At 42.9% G+C, this 13,791-nt stretch overlaps 1 protein-coding gene and 1 long non-coding RNA gene across 8 annotated transcripts in view; one reads left to right on the forward strand and one right to left on the reverse strand.

Annotated features, from left to right (window-relative positions):
• Nucleotides 1-6,456, forward strand: part of MRTFB (myocardin related transcription factor B) — a 201,446-nt gene extending 194,990 nt beyond the window's left edge. For all 6 annotated transcript variants that reach the window (XM_060124736.1, XM_060124739.1, XM_060124740.1 and 3 more), the window contains one exon: nt 738-6,456. In XM_060124736.1, the coding sequence (XP_059980719.1) occupies nt 738-1,273 (536 nt within the window). In that variant the 3' untranslated portion in view covers nt 1,274-6,456. The remainder of the gene's footprint in view (nt 1-737) is intronic.
• LOC132506197 (uncharacterized) overlaps nt 1-13,791 on the reverse strand; it is a 47,915-nt gene that overhangs the window by 9,507 nt on the left and 24,617 nt on the right. The window lies entirely within an intron of this gene.

Here is a 13,791-nt window from a genome sequence, read left to right on the forward strand (position 1 = left end):
GTCCGTTAATTTGCTACTTGATCTGGCAAGGAATAACACGTAATTAATGCTTATTAAGACATTTACCAAATCCTCAAGATTTTATATGAACTCAGAAAATGAGACAAAAGAAAAATAAGGTAATCCGCCTCATCTTGGAAAAGATGTGTTAGCTTTAACTCAGAAATGACATGAGAACATTGTATCTTTTAAGGACTTTATATAGAATGTAAATGGCTAAATTCAGCACACAGTTCAACTATAATGATTAAAAAAAAGAATATAATTAGAGCTTTCATAATATTAAGGGTGTACTTCATGCCTGTACAAACTCAGGGTATCCACTTTGACATTCACTGTAAGGGTGGTGTGCCGCTGTAATAGCAGATTCAAGGTAGAGGGTAAGACAGGAGCCTGTCTTCAGCCTGGAATGACTGAGAATAAGAAAAGGATCAAATAATCTAAAACCATCGGTTCCCACCTGGTGGCAGAGACTGCTTTTAACGCTTACTCTTACTAAAAAGAATGGAAAGCATATCAGAATGTTATCAGCTTAAATGTTTTATCTATTTAACTAAAATATCCATCATCCTAAAGGTTATTATCCAGGACTGTACCTGACCAACAGCATCCTCTTCCTAACTCTGAGATGGACTGTGTATAAGTCATCACAAAAATACAAAATAATTGCCCTGGTAATTAATAAAAAACGTTTAAATGGTACTAAATCATTATTAATTATTTCAATTATTTTGCAGAGATTTCCCTCCCTATAAAAGAAGAACCTTCTCCTATTTCCAAAATGAGACCAGTGACAGCCAGCATCACCACAATGCCAGTCAGCACAGTGGTGTCCCGGCCACCACCCCAAGTCCAGATGGCACCGCCCATATCCTTAGAACCTATGAGCAGTTTATCTGCCAGCTTAGAGAACCAACTAGAAGCTTTCTTGGATGGCACTTTGCCTTCAGCCAGTGAAATTGCTCCACTGCAAAGCAGCAGCGAGGACAGGGAACCCTTCTCCCTGATAGAGGATCTCCAGAACGACCTGCTGAGTCACTCAGGCGTGCTGGACCACTCACACTCACCCATGGAAACTTCCGAGGCCCAGTTTGCTGCGAGTACTCCCTGCCTGTCCCTTGACCTTTCTGACTCGAACCTGGACAACATGGAGTGGTTAGACATTACCATGCCCGGCACGTCATCGGGACTCACTCCTCTCAGCGCCACTGCTCCGAGCATGTTCTCTGCCGACTTCCTAGACCCACAGGACCTACCACTGCCATGGGACTAACAGCACAGATTTCTCATCCCAGATTCCATGAGAGTCAAGAAGATGAAGATGATTGGAGAAGGTCAGTTTTTAGAGACAGATCCATAGTTGCATCATTGCAATTATAATATGTTGTCACAGAAAGAACGGAGGGATGGTCAGAGGCTGGAAACCAAGTTTGAAAACATTTCATTGCATCCAGCAGTGAATGTCTACGATTTAATATAGCACAGAGCCTTCTGAAAAAACACTACTCCAAGAAGACTTATCTGTTTCTCCAGACTTCAGTCAAGAATAAAAGGTACCTTTAGATAAAAACATGAAGCAGAGTAATGTGTGCAGGGCGGTGACACCAGGGCCTCTGGTCGTCAGCTACATTTAAACCTCTGTGGTCGCTTTGAGACCCTAAATAAAAGGCAAACGGCTCCACTCAAAAAGAAGGGAGGTGAGAGACCACTGCACAGGGTATTTCCTAGAAATGGCCTGAGCCCAGCCCCAGATGCAGCAGGGGTCAAGGACAGTGGTCGGCACCAGCCAGTTCAGTGACAGCTTCCCACTGAAGACTTTTTGGTTCCATTCAGAAACCAGTGTAATTTTTGTGTGTGTTATAGTTTATTTTGTGATTTTTGGGAATCTTACTTTAGATCTCCAAATTTAAATTGAAATGGAAGATCTTCCACCATAACCAGACAGTGTCTACAAAAGACTGTCATAAACAACCCACTGTAAGAAGTCAGGTGTACTGGTAACACTGAAAATTCTATCTGCAGCCCTCTGGGTTGATTAGGTTGATTTTAATGTGTATCTTAGACATCTGTACGTGTGCTCTGACATTGTGATGTGTACAGCCTACACTGGAGTAAGGCGTTAGGTACCCAGTGGTCCTACTTCTTGTAATAACTCAAATATTTCTGGAGTACTTGAGCCACATGTATTTCCGTATTTAAAGAATTGCTGACTAACTTTCAGGTAACCAGACCCATCTCAAAGAACCAAGAAAAGGCTTTAGCGTAAAATATATTTCTGAGCTGGTGAGTTGCAAAGAAGGCAAGGGAGAAGCCTGTCATCAACCTAGGACATTCCTACAACGGTTACAGGTGAGACAGTGTCGCCAGGTTGGCCAGTGGACCCAGCCCTGGCCGTCCTCTTCTCTGTCGCTTATCCCTGGTTACTGTTTTACAGGCTTGTAACTGGATGTCATACCTGAGCTCTCACTATATCATCAAGCTGAAGATTGAAAAACTGGAGGTTTTATTAGTAGTTTTTTATACAGAAAAAAGATTTGCTGAGTAGTTTCATAATTTTCTAAAATGCCAACTATCACAGGATTTCCAAGATTATTTCAATCAAGCTAGTCATTTAAGTAAGTATATGATAAAATATAAATAACTGAAAAAAAACCCACCTGAAATCTACCCCAAAGTGTGGAGGCTTTTATTACATAACATCATTGTGCTCTCCACCTCACCTTGTATAAACCCTACGTATGGTCAGGTTTTTCCTCTGGGTTGTTAAATGGTGAAAGTTGCCTCTTGCAAGTCACTGTGGGAACCTGACCCACTACTTGGAAACAGTCTGTGAATCATTTCTGGGTTTGTGTTTTGCCTAAGAACTGATCTTACTGTATATTTTTATTTCAGTTTGTAAATTTTACCACATGTAAGAAAAGTCCATTTTCCCAGTATTCAGTTGCCCACAGCCCTCGAGCCCTCAGTTGAAAGCCCTCCCAACTGGAAAGTGCTTCTGGATGATTCAGGCAGAGGCAGTCATGCACAGTGTGGTCTGCAGTAGGTACTTCGAGTGTTTAGCAATTGGTAATCCAACATGTGGGAGCCAGTAACCGTTAACCACAGCGCCGCCATCTGACCAAGCCCAATGGGACAGTTAACGTCCTGGGCATGACGTGCATCTCGAGTCAGTTCCTTTCGGAGGCCCTGTGGCCAGGGGCAGGGCTACTGACCCGGAAAGGTACTACTTTTCTTAGGGGAAGTCTGGGCCCTGGGTTTTTGTCTGGGGCTTATGTGGTCCACACTTAGACTCTAAGCATCATCTTCATTCAGATTTAAATGGCTTATTAGCACCAAATATCAGTGAGTCAGCAGGAGGCAACTGAACAGCTAGTGGTGCTGGCTCTTGTTGAGTAACTTTCTGTTTCCATCATCCCGAGTTGTGTACATAGATTGTTCTCTAGCCCTCAGCTCCCCTTATTGCTTTTTTAAAATAGATTTGAAACATGCCACAGGAAGGTTGCTCTCCAAAAATACACACTGCATTACAAAGAATGCCATCTCATGAGCCTGGTCTCTCGACTACAACTTGCTGAAGTGCCCACTTCACATGTGTGTTCAGACCTTCACGTACCAGCATTTCCTTTAAAGGCAGGCAAGGGGCCTCTAGTACTGACTCTACCGGCCACCTACTCGCGGCATTCCACCCGGTCCTCCGTCCTGGCTTGAGCAGCCAGCTGGGCCTCTGTGACACCAGTGCTGCTCACCAGGGTCTCAGCTAATGTTCCAGGTTAGAGCAAGGACACAGACCGTGCGCAGCGTGTGACGTGACCAAAGGTGACATTCTGTGATCACAGCCCCTCTGCCCTAACTCAGTGAACGTGACGGTAAGCGCAATGGGAAAGGCGTGTGTTTACCAAAGAGGACGGTCTTGGGTTTGAGGTGAGCTTCACAGCCCTTTAAACAGAGGGCAGAAGCGCTGGTTGGATTTTCAAGTGTTCACGTGTGTGGTTTAGAAGTGGTGCTGCCGTGTACCATTCTGCAGAATAGCATACTGCCGAGCAGAAAACCAACTCCTAGAAACATGATCTCCTATCCAGTCTTATTTCCTAAATATTCCTGAAACACAGTAGTATCAAGCCTACCCTGCTAGTGTATATAGGTATCAGGTCTTGTCATGAAGGACGGGAGGAATAGAAAGTTACACCGAAGCTTCAGGCATATGTGGTCATCTTGTACGTTTCAGCAAAGCATGTACTAGGAAAGCTCTTAGGACAGTGTGAGTGGTTCACGTTCTAGTGTTTTTCCTGAAATGTGCAATCTACTGTATAGTATCTGCCACATATTTGTACATAGACGTAGTCTGAATTCATGGAACTTCTTGCTCAGATGCTATTTGGTTGTTTTATATGAATATCTTTATGGCACAAAAAGAGAGCTTACTTAAAATTTCCTTTTTACAAACTGCACGGTTGTGTGAGCCACGGAAGTGCCGTTTCAGAATCGTGGCAAAGGCGGTGTGGTGTCGCCCCCCAAGCTGCCACCTGTAGAGGGCACCCCCACAAGCTGTGCAGCCAGCGGACCCGAGAGATGATGGATCAGGAGTGTTACCCATTTTGTCACCAAAGCTGACTCAGGCTTCCTCTACCCCAGATCAACCCCAGATCATTCCAGGCCACACAGCTTTCTCCAGAGTCCTTTCGCAGCTCCCAAGCTGAAACCAGCCACAACAGTGCCGGGACCGTCCCTTTACTGTCCACAAACAAACAGCCTTTGGCCGGGTTTGCGCCACACCCTCGTGCTGTTTCTGGGGCCCATCTGGTGGCTCCTGCCATGAGCCAGGTGGAGGGTGGCAGCCAGGGGCTGTTTCAAGAACTTCCAAGAGACTAGCTGTCAGTGTCCACCAGCAGAGCCACCCGGGGCTCCACAGCAGGTTCGCAAATAGCCCTCTGCGTGTCGCCATCCGTCACCACCACATCAGTCCCGACCACTGGCACCAGAGCAGGACACCAGGCAAAGTGTCCCCTGCCTGGAGGCCACAAAATTAGCCCACTCTCTCAAAGAACACTAACTGGAAGGTCAGGGTTATCAAAGGAACACAGCTCACAAGTGCAGAAATGTGTATCTGGAGAGCATCCTAACTGCATTTCAGCGCATCTTTTAAGTGGTTTCAGTCAAAACTGGAAAATAACAATTAATATGTAGTCATTCTTCTTCCTGGTTCAAACCTTTGATAACTTGCTCATTCAGCCATGTTTCTGAGCTACGGTTTTACTTGTGAAGTGACTGCATGGCAATAAGCAGGTCTATGTTTGTCCCCATTCACCCTTTCTTGCAGTATTTGAGGAAATGCATCATTGCAAAGGGTTTCTGCCTGAAATCTCTGATTTGAGGCCTGTAATTCAAAAAGCTGCACATGTTTACAAAAGAGCTCTTCCCCTCCATGCAAACACGTTGCTCTGTGAATCATTGGAAAATGTCACGATTCTGTGACAAGAGGATGGCAATCTCGGATCTGCAAGGTGCTGTCTGGAATCAAATAAAACATGTCATTGGCGATCTCAACATAGCTGTCGTGTTCAACAGAGCTTTGTGCCAACTACTAAGACAAAGCTTTAACCAAGTTCATAGAATCACCGAGACTCATAACGATTACCTCTCCACATTATGCTGTAAGGAAACTTGCTGATTTAGGAGGAGGAGGAAGCATTTAGGAAAGGGTTTAGTTGCTACCAAAAGCACTTAACCTCGAATAACTAATAGTAATGCAAACTTGCTTCAATGGAACCAAAGGCATTGCCAAGTATTTGCCAAAAGGAGGCACTTTTTATTTAAAATTTGAGACTAATGAGATCTCAAAAATCAGTCCCAAAAAGGTATTATCCATTTAAGGTTATAATTTTCACAGAGATGTAGATATTTCTCTATTGTTTTCATGTAAAATAGTATAGATTTGTTTTGTTGGGTTAAGAATAATACGTATTTAGCAGTAACACAGAGTTTTTTCCTTTCTACCTACAAATTAGTTTTCTTCTCTTGCTTGCAATAGAAATACGATGTGATAGGTGTTTCTCTTCTTATTTTCATTGTCACATTATGTCTTAGCATCTCACTCTATGAAAAAAAGGAGAAAGATACCAATCTGCAGAGCCCTGCTTATCAAAGCACTAGTTTAATAAAAAACTATGGCAGTCGGGGGTCCATTCATCTATTGCCTTTATGTTGTTTTTTTAAAAGAAAAACCATGATGCCTTTGTATTTGCTGTTTGCACCCCTGAAATCAATTCCATGTCATGTTTGAATGCCATACATTTTGCACATGTACTGTACATAGGTAATGCATACTGTATTTTTATATGTGTGCACATTTATCATCAGATCTTTTGTACATAGTGGCCGTATTGTAGCTGATGGGGAAATGTTTGATATCTCAGCAATTTTGCATTTTTGTGTCTCAAATAAAAACATTTTGATGTACTATGATTCTTACTACGCAGAGGAAAGACCACATGCTATGGGTCAGGAGAGCTGAGGGGGGCAGGTGGGGAGGAGACACTGCCTTCAGAGCAAGCCTTACAGCAGTCACCAGACACAACAAGCGGGCGTGCTGAGGCAGGTTTTGTGAATCACACATCCAGGGCACACATCCCCTCCCCCAGGTCCAGGATCGTGGGATACAAAATAGAAACAGGTACCTAGCTGAACCTGACCATGACAAGATTTGACACCAAAACCGTGTGCATTCTCCCACAATCATAAGGAAACCCCCAATGAGAGACGTGGCGAAGGCTGTGGACCCCGGGGGTCGGTGTGTACACACGTGCCTGGGGAAAACCGGCTCTCGCTTTGACAGTAATAAATGAGCCACCAACAAGATTCCCAAAGACCCGGGTAATCCTTCAGTGCAGCCACATTTCAGAAGCAGCTATTTATATGAGGTGCGTTTATAGACCTAAAGAGCTGGTCTTTAGAATTCAGTTTATTTTAGTAAGATGGCATTTGATTTTCAACCCAGAAGCCCATGGTTAAAATAGAGTTTTGATGACGTAAAACAGTAATGGGTAAACCTGACTAACAGCCCAAACTTTCATATCAATATCTGACTATGAAAGTGGTGTCATATCACCCTCAGAGAGGGAGAAAAGAAAGATCACTGGCTGCCTAAATACAACAAAATGTTCATTATCCGCTACCTTTAGGGACCAAGGGAGCAGCCTCAACAGACCAGTAAGTAGATGATGCTTCCAACGGACTAAGACATTTGTAACATCACATGTTACCAGCCAAGATCCTCCCCTCGGGGAGAGAAAATCATGTCCGAGGGAACAAAGACAGTGCCCCAGGCAGTCCCAGGAATGAGCAAGGGACAGAGCTGGGAGCTTTAGGGAAGGTGCTGGAAGAGATGTGTTAGGACGTGTAAAGGACATTCCAAACAGAGAAAAACCACTTGGGTGAGGTCAGAGTAAAGAAAGAGATTTTGGCTGAGGCCCTGCTCTGTGCCAGGCCGAGGGCTAGATGCCGGAGTTGGGCTGAAGGACAGAATCTGGCCAAGAAGTGCTGGGAAACAGTCTGGAAGGGTCGACAGCAGAGCATTTAAGAATCCCAGACCTCAAGGGGCTTAAGACTCTTCTGGAGATAGTTCTGTTTTCTTTGGGTAATACAGGCCTTTGAAAGCCTTTTAGATAGTGGACACAGTCATCATTTAGCGCCTTTGTAATCCTCTGCAGCACACTTGCTCTAGAGTCAACAGGACTACAAAAGCACTTGTAAACACAGACACCCACACACTTCGTGATGGCTGGAAATGAATGACACCTAGGAAAGACCCGCTTCAGGACAGATGTAAACCACATGTCACCAACAATTTTATGTGCCGCATAATCCTCTGGAAGATTTCCCAAGTCACCTCACGACCATTCCTCACGACCATTCCTTTGCCCCTCCTTCCACAAATAGCTTAGCTTCCCTTTCTGATGGATATTAACTTTCAGAAAGAAACCCCATTTGGACATCCTGGCTATCTCTTCTGCTAATTTTTATGACAAGTTATTAAAACTAAACCCACAATGTATACTGAGACAAAAAACGAGGCCACTAATCAACTGACTGCCCCTGGTGGATATGACCGTGTGACAGATCATTCCAGGAGGAAGCTGCTGACATGGCCCTATGGGCGGTAACCACAGTGCGTACTCACCCTTCTCCCCACGTCCCTGGTACATAGCGCCAAGGCACAGGAATTCGAGTGGAGACAGGTTAATAGAAACAGCAGCAAATGCAGTAGATGCTGCTAAATGCCAGGCCCTGCGCCAAACACTTTATGTATAAAACCCTCGTTTAATAAGTCTACGAGCAAGGAACTCTTCCTATCCCCATTTAATAGATGTGGCAACTAAGGACAGAGAAGGAAAATGTCTTGCCCGAAATTACAAAGAAAGCAGTGTGGATTTGAGACCAAGCTTCTGACATCCCAGAGCCCAGATCATTTCTGTAGACTCGGTACATTCACTCCAACGTCTTTGTTCAGATACATGACAAAACCAATTGATTATAGCAGACTTAGTTCCTGTCAATCATGAGGTTCACCCCAACTGGGCATCTCTCAAGTCTCCTCAATCTCACACATTTTACAAAGTAGCTACTCACATGGATGGTTAACAGCATCCAACCAGAACCTGGGTTACAAGACTGGGGCATCTTAAGTGAAGCCCACAGGTGGGGCCACACACAATGACTCACAAAACTGCCTACTTGGGCTGGGTACCTGGAGCCACTTGAGCACACCCCAAAACCCAGCATTCATAGAGCAATTTTACAATATCTAGTAAAGTTGAAGATACAAACTCTGCAACTCAACTTTTTTGATACTCATCCTCAAGAAACACATGCCCACAGGCAATCACGTGCAAGAATTAACACGAAAGCTTAGTTTACAAAGCAAACACTGAAAACGACCTGTATGCCTTTCATTTTGCGAACATTTAAACACAGCAATTTACACAAATGAACTAAATCTAATGTGCCAATGTAAATCAATCTCAAAATAAAATGCTGAGGGAAAGAAAAGTGCAGAATGAAGCCTACATAATTCAAGTAACATTTTAAATCAACAATGCTGTTCACATTTTTATATAAAATATAAAAATATGGGTGGTAAGGACTCATGTCAATACCAAGATTCAAGATACTTGTGGAAAGAAAAGGAATTAGATTGCAGGAATTAAAGTAGGCTTCAATTAATATTGAATGTTTTATTTATTTTTTCTATTTATTTCTTTAGTAATTCTATAGCCATCTAGCAAAATATTAACACTTGTTTACTGGCAGTTGATTTCTTTATTCTCCCTATTCTTGCGGTAGGCGGGCCTCTCACTGTTGTGGCCTCTCCCGTTGCGGAGCACAGGCTCCGGACGCGCAGGCTCAGCAGCCATGGCTCACGGGCCCAGCCGCTACGCGGCACGTGGGATCTTCCCGGACCGGGGCACGAACCCGTGTCCCCTGCATCGGCAGGCGGACTCTCAACCAGTGTGCCACCAGTGAAGCCCTCTCCCTATTCTTTTCTGTGAGTTGGAAATAGTTCCTATTTAAAAAAAAAAAAAAAAAAGGACTTCCCTGGCAGTCCAGTGGTTAAAACTCTGCACTTCCACTCTAAGGGGTGCAGGTTCAAACCCTGGTCAGGGAACAAGGATCCTGCATGCCATATGGCGCGGCCAAAAAAAAAAAACCTTAAAAAGAAAAAGAATTACACAGGAATACATTGAACAACTGCATGCCAACAAATTAGTTAACTTAGATAAAATACACAAATTCCTACACAGACACAAACTACCAAAAATTAACTCAAGAAGAAAGAAAAGCTGAAAGCTTTTCCTTTAAGATGAGGAACAAGACAAGGATGCCCACCCTTACCAGTTATTCAACATAGCACTGGAAGTCCTAGCCAGAGAAATTAGGCAAGAAAAAGAAATAAAAATCATCTAGGGGCTTCCCTGGTGGCACAGTGATTGAGAGTCCACCTGCCGGTACAGGGGACACAGGTTCGTGCCCCTGTCCGGGAGGATCCCACGTGCCACGGAGTGGCTGGGCCCATGAGCCATGGCCACTGAGCCTGCGCATCCCGAGCCCATGCTCTGCAACGGGAGAGGCCACAACAGTGAGAGGCCTGCATACTGCACAAAAAAAAAAAAAAAAAAAAAAAAAGTCATCTAAATTGGAAAGGAAGAAGTACAACTGTCACTATTTGCAGATGACATGTCATTATAGAGAATACCCTAAAGAGTCCACCAAAAAGTGTTAGAACTAATAAATTCAGTGAAGTTGCAGGATATAAAATTAATATACAAAAATATGTTGCATTTCTCTACACCAATAATGAACTATGAGAAAGAAAATTAAGAAAATAATCCTTTTTAGAATTTCATGAAAAAGAATAAAATAATGGGTTGGCCAAAAAGTTCGTTCTGTAAGGTGTTATGGAAAAACCCGAACGAACTTTTTGGCCAGCCTAATACTTCAGAATAAATTTAATAAATTTAACTAAGCCCATGCGCCACAACTACTGAGCCTGCGTGCTGCAACTACTGAAGCCCGTGTGCCTAAAGCCCATGCTCCGCAACAAGAGAAGCCACCGCAATGAGAAGCCCGCACACAGCAACAAAAGTAGCCCCCGCTCGCCACAACTAGAGAAAGCCCATGAGCAGCAACAGACCCAACGCAGCCAAAAATAAATAAAATTTTAAAAATAAACAAATTTAACCAAGGAGGTGAGAGACCTGTATACTGAAAACTATAAGACACTGATGAAAGAAACTGAAGACACAAATAAATGGAAAGATATTCCATGCTCATGGACTTGAAGAATTAATATTGTTAAGATGTCCATACTACCCAAAGCAATCTACAGGTACAATTCCGATCAAAATTCCAATGGCATTTTTCATGGAAATAGGACAAACAATCCTCAAATTTGTATGGAACCACAAAAGATCTCCAAATAGCCAAAGCAATTTTGAGAGAGAACAACAAATCTGGAAGCACATCACATTTCCTGTTTTCAAACTATACTCCAAAGCTATAGTAATCCAAACAGTATGGTATTGGCATAGAAACAGATAAATAGGGGAGTTTCTGGTGGCCTAGTGGTTAGAATTATGGGCTTTCACTGCCACAGCCATGGTTCAATCCCTGGTCAGGGAACTGAGATCCCACAAGCTGTGCAACATAGCCAAACAACAACAACAACAAAAAAAACACAGACACAGATCAATGGAACAGAATAGAAAGCCCAGAAATAAACCCACACATATATGGTCAACTAATCTATGACAAAAGAGCCAAGAATATACAGTGGGGGGAAAGACAGTGTCTTCAATAAATGTTACTGGAAAAACTCAATATCCACATGCACAAGAATGAAATTGGACCCTCACCTCATCTGGCACCACACACAAAATTAACTCAAAATGGATTAAAGCCTTAAATGTAAGTCCTGAAACCATAAAACTCCAAGAAGAAAACAGAGGAAAAGCTCCTTGACATGGGCCTTGGCAATGACTTTTTAGATATACCAAAAGCACAGGAAACAAAAGCAAAAATAAACAAGTGGAACTCCATCAAACTAAAAACCTTCTGCACAGCAAACAATCAAAAAAATGAAAAGGCAACCTACAGAATAGAAAATATTTACAAACCATGTATCTGATAAGGAGAAAAGGGAACCACTGTGTACTGTTGGTGGAAATGTAAATTAGTACAGCCTTTATGGAAAATAGTATGGAGGTTCCTCAAAAAATTAAAAATAGGGCTACCATATGGTCTGGCCATCCCACTTCTGGGTATATATCCAGAGGAAATGAAATCAGTATCTCAAAGATATATCTTCACTTCCATGTTCATTGCAGCATTATTTGCAATAGCCAAGATACAGAAACAACCTAAGTGTCCATCAACAGATGAATGGATAAAGAAAATGTGATACACACACATGCAAGAATATTATTCACTCTTATAAAAGAAGGAAATCCTGCCATCTGTGACAACATGGATAAAACCCAAGAGCATTATACTAAGTGAAATAAGTCAAACAGAAAAAGACATATACTGTACATGATCTCACTTATATGTGGACTCTAAAAAGGCCAAACTCGCAGAAACAGAGTAGAGTGGTGACTATCAGGGGCAGGGGAAGGAATGGCGTGCTATTGGTCAAAGGGAACAAACTTCCACTTATAACATGAATAATCTCCGGGGACCTAACATACAGTATGGTGAAAACAGCTAACAATACTGTATTGTATTGTACTGAAATTTGCTAAGAGAGTAGATCTTAAGTATTTTCATCACACACCAAAAAAAAAAATTGGTAACTATGTGGGTAATAGACGTGATAATTAGCTTGTCTATGGTTATCCTTTCACAGTGTGTAGGTATATCAAAATATACCTTACATATATACAGTTGATTATACCTCAGTAAAACTGGGGGGGAAAAATGAAAAAGTGCTGAACGAAGAAAACTGTCAACCAAAAATTCTATATACAACAAAGTGTTCTTCAAAAGTGAGGAAGAAATTAATACATTCCCAGATAAAAGCTAAAGGAGTTATCACCACTAGACCTGCCCTGCAAGAAATGCTAAAGGGACTCCTTCAAGTTGAAATGAAAGAATGCTAGACAGTAACTCAAAGTCCTATGAAAAATAAGGTTCTCTGGTAAAGATAAATATATGGACAAGTAAAAACCTCTATTATTGTCACTTTGGATCTTAACTCCACTTTTTATTCTTTCATAGGATTTAAAAGAGAAAAGCATAAAAATAATTCTAAATCTACAAAGGATCATTACATAACATGTAATGATGTAATTTGTGACATCAGTAACAAAGGTGGGTGTAGAGGAGCTGTAAAGAAGTAGAATTTTTGTATGTGAGCAAAGTTAAATGGTTATCAGTTTAAATAGATTGTTATAAGTTTAGGATGTTAAATGTAACCACTACAAACAAAATACATGGAGAATATACACAAAAGAAAATGAGAAGGGAGGAGATAGGTTCAAGATGGAGGAATAGAGGGACGTGCTCTCACTCCCTCTTGCGAGAGCACCAGAATCACAACTAACTGCTGAACAATCATTGACAGGAAGACACTGGAACTCACCAAAAAAGTTACCCCACATCCAAAGACAAAGGAGAAGCCACAATGAGATGGTAGGAGGGACGCAATCACAATAAAATCAAATCCCATAACTGCTGGGTGGGTGACTCACAAACTGGAGAACACTTATACCTCGGAAGCCCACCCACTGGAGTGAAGGTTCTGCGCTTCCCAACCTGGGGGTCCGGCAATGAGAGGAGGAATTCCAAGAGAATCAGACTTTGAAGGCTAGCGGGATTTGATTGCAGGACTTCGACAAGACTGGGGGAAACAGAGACTCCACTCTTGGAGGGCACACACAAAGTAGTGTGTGCATTGGGACCCAGGGGAAGGAGCAGTGACCCCACAGGAGACTGAATCAGACCTACCTGCTAGTGTTGGAGGGTCTCCTAAAGAGGCGGGGGGTGGCTGTGTCTCCCTGTGAGGACAAGGACACTGGCAGCAGAAGTTCTGGGAAGTACTCCTTGGCATCAGCCCTCCCAGAGTCCGCCATTAGCCCCACCAAAGAGCCCGGGTAGGCTCCAGTGTTGGGTCGCCTCAGGTCAAACAACCAACAGGGGAGGGAGCCCAGCCCCACCCATCAGCAGACAAGCGGATTAAAGTTTTACTGAGCTCTGCCCACCAGAGCAACACCCAGCTCTACCCACCACCAGCCCCTCCCA

This window comes from Lagenorhynchus albirostris, chromosome 15, assembly GCF_949774975.1.
Source record: "Lagenorhynchus albirostris chromosome 15, mLagAlb1.1, whole genome shotgun sequence".
In the NCBI taxonomy this organism is placed as follows: domain Eukaryota; kingdom Metazoa; phylum Chordata; class Mammalia; order Artiodactyla; family Delphinidae; genus Lagenorhynchus; species Lagenorhynchus albirostris.